This window comes from Salmo salar, chromosome 04, assembly GCF_965601325.2.
Source record: "Salmo salar chromosome 04, fSalSal1, whole genome shotgun sequence".
Classification (NCBI taxonomy): domain Eukaryota; kingdom Metazoa; phylum Chordata; class Actinopteri; order Salmoniformes; family Salmonidae; genus Salmo; species Salmo salar.
Genome location: NC_138294.1, coordinates 54,784,535 through 54,795,832, shown reverse-complemented (window position 1 = coordinate 54,795,832; position 11,298 = coordinate 54,784,535). Strand labels below are relative to the sequence as shown.

Sequence of the window (11,298 nt, the reverse complement as noted above, 5' to 3'; positions counted from 1 at the left end):
TGACCCAGAACCGGGTGAGTCTGGTCACAATTCTAAAATAAAGTTGATTAACTATGACTGTGATGATTCTGCCTACAACCCAGAACCGAAGGAGTCTGCTTACAGCCTGGGACCGACGGAGTCGGCCCACGAACCAGAACCAAAGAAGTCTGCCTACTGTCCTAAGCCCAACAGGTCTGTCTACGGTCTGTTGGACAGTAGGCCAGAACCGGAGCCACCTCCAATAGAGGTGGGTTGGGGAGGGGGGGTGTAGCACTGTGCCGTCGTTGACGGCAGCCACCCTCCCTTCCCTCCCTTTAGTTAGGAGGTTAATTGTGTGTTGTTTTTTTTTTTTTTTTTTGTTTTTTTCTGTTGGTTTTGTGCATTCAGTGTATGCACCTTTAGGGGGGGGTAATGTCACGTCCTGACCATATACTTAGGTTTTTTTGTATTATATTTGGTCAGGACGTGGCAGTTATGTTTGGTTATGGTATAGTGGGGTTGTGAGTGTTGGGGTAGGTTCTAGGTTAGGTATTTCTATGTGGAGTTTAGTGAGTGTATGTTTGTTTGGTTAATTGGGGTTGGGACTCTCAGTTGAAGGCAGGTGTTGTCTATCTGCCTTTGATTGAGAGTCCCATATAGTGGGGTGTGTTTGTGTTTGATTTTTGTGGGTAATTGTAATTTTGCACTGTGTTTCGTTTCACCTGTGAAACTGTCACCTTTCTCCTCTGAGTGTTTATTTTGTTTTGTCGTTTCCATCTAAAATAAAGATGATGTGGAACAGTCAACCTGCTGCGTATTGGTCATCGAGTGATTTCGACATATCTTCCGATGAGGGAGAATACGAGGAACGTGACACCATGTCATAGCTTTGTGGCATTTTCTGTTGGTTTAGCCATTTTACTTTGCTACTGGAGTTTACTTACACGTTTTTTTTTCAATTGCTTTTGCATCCGAGTTGCCATTCTTGTTATCACTTGAGCTGAAGTATTCTCTCACAGTGTTTCTGACAGTTGCTGGCAGTTTTATTCTTATAGTGTGGCTGATTGTGGTTGCAGTTTTGTGGCTGATTGTGCTTGCAGTTTTGGCATTGGTTTTAGATGATGTCTGGGAGAGAGGGGTGCATCCACCACCCAACTGTTCAGGGACCGCCTCACCACAGTCAATCTCTGTTTTAGTCTTTTCTCCTTTCTCCTTGTTGTTTACAGATTGTCTGATTGACACAGACTGAAGGACCAGTGGAGTGTTTTGACCATAGAACACTGTCTGGGGTATGTGGACCTGCACACTCTGACCGAGCAGTTCCTCGTTTTCCTGATGTTCTCTCCGTGTGTCAGACACCAGAGAGACTCCACACTCTTCCACAGATTGATCAGACTGTTTCTTCACCAGCATTCTGTTAGAGGAGGTGTAAAATGTAATTTTTGTCCTCTTCACCTCTTCTTTGTTGACAGCCTGGTTGTTTGTTTTTCTCAGCTGTATGTGTGTAATGGATATTTCTTTGGTCTGGCCTTTTGACTCTGACGTCTCAAACACTTTATCCTTCTGGCTCTGGTGCACCTGCTCCCCACTCCAATCAGAGATAAAATTCTCACTGTCATCTGGTTGAGAGACAGGGCTTTGACTATTCTCACCTTTAAAACTACAGAGGCTTTGCGTACTCAACTGGTAGTCTTCTCTATTCTGAATGCTAATAGAACGGTAATGCTCCTTGTCTTCCTCTCTCTCATCATACTTATTATACAAGTCCAAAACCTCGGGTGCCTGAGCAACTGCCTCTGGGAATGTCATGCTCCAGTCTTTTGGGAATTTCTTCGGGGTGTCTGGGGTGAGAGGGCGTAACCGTGCCGACGTGCCGAACAGGAAGGGTAGGGAGCTGGGCTCATTGGGAGAGGACACAGAGTCAGAGCAGAAGGAAAAGGCACTGTCTATGGAGCTCAGAGAGGAGGCAGACGGGGAGGTGGCTGTGGAGGACAGGCTGGAGAAACTGGACCTGTTGGACATGGCCAGCCTCTGGGCAGGGTGCCAGAACCTAGAAGCTACCTGAGGGGACCTCCAGAAGGCATACCTAGATCTGCTGCCACCTACCCTGGGGCTGCTGTCCCCCTTTAGTAGTCCCTTAGCGTGGGGTTTGTGTGTGTGTTGGGAGTGGTCTGCACAGCCACACATCACTGCCGCATCGCAGCTGGACTGACGGGCAACAGGAGTGTGGATCTGGCTTTGGGACCCTGACTGGGGAGAAGCCAGAGACACACTGGGTTCTGAGGAGCAGCGGGCTGAGCGAAGACTCTGGGTCCCCATCAGGGAGCATATAGACCCACTGGAGAGTGAAGACATGAAGTCTAGATTTCCACAGCTATAAGCACTTTCCTCACTCACATGTTGCTTTTTCAAGGAGTCAACCTCATTCAGAAGGCCCAAAATCTCTTTATCCTCTTTCAAGACCAGTTTCCCTGGAGACAAGAATAAAGGTTCCCTGTTAGGAGAGTGAATTCCTCCTTGCTTCTCCCAGTCCCAATCATCAGACAAGTAGAGCTGCTGGTAAGACTCCACTGAAAGAAAAAACACGAAAAGATCAAAGCGAGACCACATGGTTACCATGAAAATGCAAAAAAAATAAAAATCAACCATATGTTATCTAACCAAGATCTCACCCATGACATCCTCTACAGTTCCTTGTTCACAATTTGGCTCAGTAAAAATGCACTCAACATCTTTACCAAAAATGGATGGGGTGTTTTCAATGAGTAGTTGGATGAGAGCTGCAACCTGCAATGGAGACATGAAAACACATTGAGACAGAAACCGTTAAGAAATAGGAGGTACAGGAGATGAACATACACTATCTGCTCATGCTAACTACAACACCAGAGTCATTAATGGGGTCCAATGAAAATGACTTTCAATTCAGTGTATTATTCCAATTTACACAGAAAAAAACAACGTATACAGTGAGCTCCGAAAGTATTGGACAACAAATATTTGTTGTTGTTTTGGCTTCAGATTTGAAATGATTCAATGATTATGAGGTTAAAGTGCAGACTGTCAGCTTTAATTTGAGTGTATTGTAATCCATATCGGGTGAACCGTTTAGAAATTAGAGCACTTTTTGTAGATAGTCCCCCCATTTTAGAGGACCAAAGGTATTGGGACAAATCTACATTATGTGCATTATTAAAGTAGTAAAATGTTACGTATTTGGTCCCATATTCATAGCACGCAATGACTACATCAACTTATGACTCTACAAACTTGTTGGATGCATTTGCTGTTTGTTTTGGTTGTGTTTCAGATTGTTTTGTGCCCGATAGAAAGGAATAGTAAATAATGTATTGTGTCATATTGGAGTCACTTCTATTGTAAATAAGAATAGAACATTTCTATATTAATGTGGATGCTACCACGATTACGGATAATCCTGAATGAATCGTGAATGATATCATGTGATATTTGTGCATCTGTAAATTTCTCACTCATAATTGTTCACGATTCATTCAGGATTTTGCGGAATCATGGTAGCATCCACATTAATGTAGAAGTGTTGAGAAACATTATATTCTTATTTACGGAAAAGTGACTCCAAAATGACACAATACATTATTTACCATTCATTTCTATTGGGCACAACATCATATGAAACACAACCAAATCAAACAGCAAATGCAACAGCAAATGCATCCAACACGTTTGTACAGTCACAAGCTTAATGCAATCATTGCGTGCTAGGAATATGGGACCAAATACCTAACTTTTTACTACTTTAATACACATATAAGTGAACTTGTCCCAATACTTTTGGTCCCCTAAAATGGGGGATGAAAATTCAAGCTGACAGTCTGCACTTTAACCTCCTAGTCCTCATATCCAAAGTGTTGGAGTACAGAGCCAAAACAACAACAAAATGGTCACTGTCCCAATACTTTTGGAGCTCACTGTAGTTTATAAATTACACTTTGATGTTTTAAGAACTCTTGAGAACTGTTTTTATCTTTGTGATGTTTCACAGCAACACAAACGTCAAACAGTAGATCAATGTTCTGACGTTTAATTGGCATAAGAATCGCATTGGCCAAATTGTGTCGCAGACAAAATAGGTACCAGTTACACTTTTTTTGATCCTCTGCAAATTAAACTTAATTGATTTCTTAACCTTGACATCATGTTGCCTTTTAAAATGATTATTTTAGCAATAAGCTACTGAAGAGATGATGCCTATTCCAAAATGTGATGATGCCTATTCCAAAATGTGATGATGCCTATTCCAAAAGCTGTACCGAATACGAAACCACTGGACACAATGGTTGAATCAAAGTTGTTTTCATTTAATTTCAATGAAATGACATTGAACCAACATGGAATAAATGTTGAATTGACATCTGTGCCCAGTGGGAACTGACAATTTCAGCATATATACATTGAATTGTATATTTTGAATAATCATTATATTTTGTATTAATACATAAACTCAGCAATTCACCAGGGATTTATTACTGCATTTGTGTGTTTCATTGAAGCCTTAATAAAATACTATATCTTTGACTATATTTATAAAACAGAATAATAGATAACATGCTCACTCTCATATTATTTTTCAGAAGTTGTCAGGTGCTAGATTCTCATAGTCCATAGCAGTAGAGATGGTCAGCACACAATAAATAATCTTCAATAATTTATTTATTTATCTGTGTAAGAAATACAGAGAAATAAAAGAATACATGAATTATTGAAGATTATTTATGGTACTTATAAAATGTCTATAGGGTACTATTGTTGTTGGGCAGGGGATCGCTAAGTAGATCTACCTTTTTAGTGGACTGACTCTCCTCCTCTGGCCCAGTAGGCACGGGCAGCCACAGCATGTTGGGAGCGATACAGAGAGCCAGGTTTAAAGCGTTCATCTGGTTCTCCTGCGAGCTCTCCTGGATGTGATAGAGAAGGGCGAACAGGTAGCGGAGCAAGGTAACATTATCCTCTGGAAGCTGGCTCAATAGCCTGAAGGGGACAGAAAATGGAGTACCATTAATACCCTAACGGCTAATTGAGGCCAGTAATGTAGAGAGGAATGGGTGAGTGGCTGATGCACACAATGATTCAAACCTTGAAACCTGTGACTGGCAGAAAAGTTAAATAAAAGGACATATCAAAGAATAGTCTTTAATAGAGGTTAAATGCCCTCAATAGAATAGAAGAGCAGTGGTTTGCAATTCAGCTAAATTCATTAAATCGTTTTGTAAATCTAGAATAACACACAGAACTGTATTGCTTGTTTTTCCATTCCAATAGCCTTCTCAGCACGTCATGTCCTGTTTCAAAGTCATTCAATCTGTTTTTTTTTATCTTAATACCTTTGAAAAACACACATTAGGCACATTAGAGCAATTTCAACGACCTGAAGAGATATATTTATTGATGTGTTCTTCCCCAAGTAAATGTACTGTATGTACTGTGCAGAAGTGGAATTTACTAAAGACAGAAACAGACTAAAAATGGTATATGAACAGGACAGAACACATAACAGGATGTTATTCTGTTGTACAATTTTCAATATTGTTCTGTTTCTGCTCACATCTATGGCTCAGCGTTACCCAAATGTTTCCTATCTATTTTTTTAATTCATTTTTTACCTGTTTTCTTCCCAATTTCATGGTATCCAATTGGTAGTTACAGTCTTGTCTCATCGCTGCAACTCCCGTACGGACTCTGGAGAGGCGAAAGTTGAGAGCCGTGCGTTCTCCGAAACACAACCAAGATGCACTGCTTCTTGACACAGTGCCCACTTAACCCGAAAGCCAGTCGCACCAATGTGTCGGAGGAAACACTGTGCACCTGGCGACCGTGTCAGCGTGCACTGCGCCCAGCCCGCCACAGGAGTCTCTAGTGCGCGATGGGACCAGGACATCCCTGCTGGCCAAACCCTCCCCTAACCCGGACAACACCGGGCTAATTGTGCACCACCCCATGGGTCTCCCGGTCGCAGCCGGCTGCGACAGAGCCTGGACTCGAACCCAGAATCTCTAGTGGCACAGCTGAATCTCTAGTGGCACTGTGATACAGTCCCTTAGACCACTGTGCCACTCAGGAGGCTCCAAATCCCATAGAATACGTAGACACCGGACAATCATTCAAGTGGGAAAATCTCAATAAAACAACTGTAAGCAGATCCATTATATCAGAGGTGGGTGCAGAGGGTGGAGTCTTTTGTTTCATTCCTGCTCTAACACAATTGTCTCAGTTTATCAAGGACCATATGACAACTCCTTTATTTTAGCCACTAATCTATTGTTGGTAACAAATAAACAGATGTATGAATCTCTCACCCTTTTATCAACTCAATCTTGTCTTCAATATCATCAGCCGCCATGACCTCCATCCACTTCTCATACAGACCAGTACTTAGCACACTGCCAGGGATGTTGCGCAGAAAGTCCTGTTCATTCAAATATAAGTCCTAGCAATCAAAATCTATACAGTACAGTATGAAAATAGTTATTTTTTTTACATTTTGGTCCTCCATTTTAACATGTTACTGTTACTGCTGGCCATAATATTTCAGTTTAAAATCCAATGCAGGCTAGTAAATAATCTAAAACACAAGTGAGACTTCAGAAAGCAATTACAGTGATGACTGATGCAGCAACAAACACAGACTCCCCCTCCAGCTGAACACTGTTGCCAGAGTTCAGTCTTTCCTTCAGTTCCCGGCATGTCTTAGCATTGGCTGAGCGCCGGAAGATCCCTGTGGTGGTGGGGCCCTCATGATACAACAGATACAGCATGTCCTGTATGGAGAATAGACCAGACATGTAGTAGTTTGCAGGCGCAATTACAAGCTGTGAATAATTTGCCCACCATGACTGATATTATCCTAATTTGCCCATCATGATCGGAATTATCCTCACCGCTTTCCCAGCAGTAGAGATGAATACTTTATAATTTTTCATATTTGAGGGGATCACAACTCACCATGATGGGTCTGGGTAGGTTTCCATGATGACAGATGGAGGACAATGAAAGACCAAAGAGCTTGTGAGGAGTTGTGGGGGATTCAGGATATCCACCTCCTTGGCTGCCATGTCCTCTTCTCAGAGCCCAGTCTAACAGAGACTTCTTTCTCTTTATGTGTTTCTGAAAGGAATCTGTTGGAAATTATGAACAGCGCATTCTTTAGAAACTCTTTGAGTGACAGATATGTGGTTGTCATTCAATCAAACCTGCTTTCAGCCAAATTTTTTTATTAAAATGTAATTTTGAGTAACGAATCAACAGAGGGGAACACACTATTTTTTAAAATATATAATGCCAAATAAGGGTTATTTGGCTCGTAACGATAGTGGAACCCTTTTTGGTGTATATACTGTAGAACCCTTTTCAAAGAATCCGAAAAGAACCATTGTAACAGCCGTCGTAGTGAATGGACCAAGGCGCAGCAGGTTGAGTGCTCATCTTTAACTTTTATTGAACACTAAACAAAAAGCCGAACGACAGCTAGACAGTTTTGCAGGCTACACACACACAGCAATGAAAAATCAACTTCCCACAAAAGACAGGTGGAAAAAGGGCTACCTAAGTATGGCTCCCAATCAGCGACAATGATGTACAGCTGTCCCTGATTGAGAGCCATACCAGGCCAACACAAAGAAATACACAACATAGAATGGGACATAGAAATAGAAAATATAGAACATACAACAAAACCCCGAAACACACAAAACAAACACACCCCTGCCACGTCCTGACCAAACTACAATACCAAAATTACCCCTTTACTGGTCAGGACGTGACAACAATGTTCATAAGGTTCTATATGTAACCTTTTTTTGTGATGTAAAGAACTCTTTCCTAAGGTTCTATAAAGAACCATTACCAAAAGTTTCTATACTGAACAAAAATATAAACGCAACATGTAAAGTGTTGATCCCATGTTTCACAAGCTGATATAAAACATCCCAGAAATGTTCCATACACACCAAAAGCTTATTTCTCTCAAGTTTAGCGCACAAATTAGTTTACATCCCTGTTAGTGTGCATTTCTTTGCCAAGATAATCCATCCACCTGACAAGTGTGGCATATCAAGAAGCTGATTAAACAGCATGAACATTACACAGGTGCACCTTGTGCTTGGGACAATAAAAGGCCACTCTAAAATATGCAGTTTTGTCACACAACACATGCCACAGATGTCTAAAGTTTTGAGGGAGTGTGCAGTTGGCATGCTTACCGCAGGAATCTCTACCAGAGCTTTTGCCAGAGAATTGAATGTTAATTTCTCTACCATAAGCCGCCTCCAACGTCGATTTAGAGAATTTGATAGTACGTCCAACTCACAACCACAGACCACGTGTAACCACGCCAGCCCAGGACCTCCACAACCGGCTTCTTCACCTGCGGGATCATCTGGGACCAGCCACCCGGACAGCTGATGAAACTGTGGGTGTGCACAACTGAAGAATTTCTGTACATATTGTCAGAAACTGTCTTAGGGAAGCTCATCTGCGTGCTTGTCATCCTCACCAGGGTTTGGACCTGACTGCAGTTCAGCATCGTAACCAACATCAGTGGGCAAACGCTCACCTTTGATGGCCATTGGCATGCTGGAGAAGTGTGTTTTTCACGGATGAATCCCGGTTTCAACTGTACAGGGCAGATGGCAGAACGTGTGTATGGAGTCATGTGGGCGAGCGGTTTGCTGACATCAACGTAGTGAACAGAGTGCCCCATGGTGGCGGTGGGCTAAAGACAACGAATACAATAGCATTTTATCAACGGCAATTTGAATGCACAGAGATACCATGATGAGAGTTCCATTGTCATGCCTTTCATCCGCCTCCATCACCTCATGTTTCAGAATGTTAATGCACTGTCACAAGGACCTGAACACAATTCCTGGAAGCTAAAAATGTCCCAGTTCTTCCATGGCCTGCATACTCGCCAGACATGTCACCCATTGAGCATGTTTGGGATTGCCCAGGATCGACGTGTACGACAGCGTGTTCCAGTTCCCACCAATATCCAGCAACTTCCCACAGCCATTGAAGAGGAGTGAGACAACATTGTACAGACCACAATCAACAGCCTGATCAACTCTATGCAAAGGAGATGTGTCTCGCTGCATGAGGGAAATAGTGTTCACACCAGATACTGACTGGTTTTCTGATCCACGACCCTACCTTTTTTAAAAGGTATCTGGGACCAAGAGATTCATATCTGCATTCCCAGTCATGTGAAATTCATAGATTAGGGACTAATATATTTATATATTTCAATTGACTGGTGTTTTATATGAACTGTAATTCAGTAAAATCTTTTAAATTGTTGCATGTTGTGTTTATATTTTTGTTGTTACAACCTTATTCTGGTACTACAAATAGCCTTTTTTAAATGTTTTTTTTCTATATAATTTGTATGGTGCTGTAAAGTACACATTCTTACTAAGGTTCTCTAAAGAACTATTCTCAATTTCAAAGGTTCTATAAAAACGTTTTTGCCATATAATATTGTTTTGTGTTGAATAAAAAATCCTTAGATGTTATTTTTGTGTTGGTTGACAAGTTGAATCAGGTGTGCTAGCACTGGAATAGATCAAATACATGGAATGGCAGTCTGTCGCCGAGGAGAGGTTTTGAAGAACTCTAATATCCTACAGTTTCTCTGAAACTTAGCTGAACAAGGACATGGATAATAGCTTGTTTTTCTGTGCGTCGGCAGCACAGAACGGCAGCGTCGGGTAAGCTCATGGGGGTGGTGTGTGTCTCTTTGTTAACATCATCTGGTACGCAATCTCTAATATTAAGGAAGACTTGATGTTCTGCTCGCCTGAGTTAGAATACCTCATGATAAGCTGTACACCATACTAAGAAATCTCATCTGCATTTTTGGTTGCTGTCTATTTACCACCACAAACCAATGCTGATACTAAGACCGCATTCAACAAGCTGTATGAGGCCATAAATAAACAAGAAAATGCTCATCCAGAGGTGGTGCTCCTAGTGGCCGGTGATTTTAATGCAGGAAAACTGAAATCCATTTTACCAAATTTCTACCAGAGTGTCACCTGTGTAGCTAGAGGTGAAAAAACTCTAGATCACTTTTACTCTTCACACAGATATGCTTACAAAGCTCTCCTATGCCCTCCTTTTGGTAAATCTGACCATAACGCTATCCTCTTAATTCATGATTACAAGCAAAAACTCAAACAGGAAGTACCAGTGACGCGCTCAATACGGAAATTATTTGATGAAGTGGATAGCAAGCTACAGGACTGTTTCGCTAGCATGGACTGAAAAATGTTCTCGGAACTCATCTGATGGCTTTGAGGAGTTTACCACATCAGTCAATGGCTTCATTAATCAGTGCATCGACCACGCCATCCCCCAAGTGACCATATGTACATACATATCCCAACCATAAGCCATGGGTTACAGGCAGGCAACATCCGCACTGAGCTAAAGGCTAGAGCTGCCTCTTTCAAGGAACGGGACACTAACCCGACGCTTACAAGAAATCCCGCTACGCCCATCAAACAAACAAAGCATCAGTACAGTAGCTTGCGAAAGTATTCACCCCCCCCCTTGGCATTTTTCCTATTTTGTTGCCTTACAACCTGGAATTAAAATTGAGTTTTTGGGGGGTTTGTATCATTTGATTTACACAACATGCCTACCACTTTGAAGATGCAAAATATTTTTAATTGTGAAACAAACAAAAAATAAGAAAAAAAACCCAGAAAACTTAAGCGTGCATAACTCTTCACCCCCCCAAAGTCAATACTTTGTAGAGCCACCTTTTGCAGCAATTAAAGATGCATGTCTCTTGGGGTATGTCTCTATAAGCTTGGCACATCTAGCCACTGGGATTTTTGCCCATTCTTCAAGGCAAAACTGCTCCAGCTCCTTCAAGTTGGATGGGTTCCGCTGGTGTACAACAATCTTTAAGTCATACCACAGATTCTCAATTGGATTGAGGTCTGGGCTTTGACTAGGCCATTCCAAGACATTTCAATGTTTCTCCTTAAACCACTCAAGTGTTGCTTTAGCAGTATGCTTAGGGTCATTGTCCTGCTGGAAGATGAACCTCTGTCCCAGTCTCAAATCTGTGGAAGACTGAAACAGGTTTCCTCTCATGAATTTCCCTGTATTTTGCACCATCCATCATTGCTTCAATTCTGACCAGTTTCCCAGTCCCTGCCGATGAAAAACATCCCCACAGCATGATACTGCCACCACCATGCTTCACTGTGAGGATGGTGTTCTCGGGGTGATGAGAGGTGTTGGGTTTGGACCAGACATAGTTTTCCTTGATGGCCAAAAAGCAAAATTTTA

General features: G+C 41.9%; 1 protein-coding gene across 1 annotated transcript in view; it reads right to left on the bottom strand.

Moving 5' to 3' along the window:
• Positions 1 to 367: 367 nt before the first annotated feature.
• Positions 368 to 11,298, bottom strand: part of arhgap20b (Rho GTPase activating protein 20b) — a 31,296-nt gene continuing 20,365 nt past the window's right edge. The window contains exons 10-15 of the mRNA XM_014196830.3: positions 6,943 to 7,115; positions 6,597 to 6,758; positions 6,297 to 6,406; positions 4,782 to 4,971; positions 2,634 to 2,748; positions 368 to 2,531 (exon numbers count right to left, since the gene is read on the bottom strand). Of these exons, the coding sequence (XP_014052305.1) occupies positions 898 to 2,531; positions 2,634 to 2,748; positions 4,782 to 4,971; positions 6,297 to 6,406; positions 6,597 to 6,758; positions 6,943 to 7,115 (2,384 nt within the window). The 3' untranslated portion in view covers positions 368 to 897. The remainder of the gene's footprint in view (positions 2,532 to 2,633; positions 2,749 to 4,781; positions 4,972 to 6,296; positions 6,407 to 6,596; positions 6,759 to 6,942; positions 7,116 to 11,298) is intronic.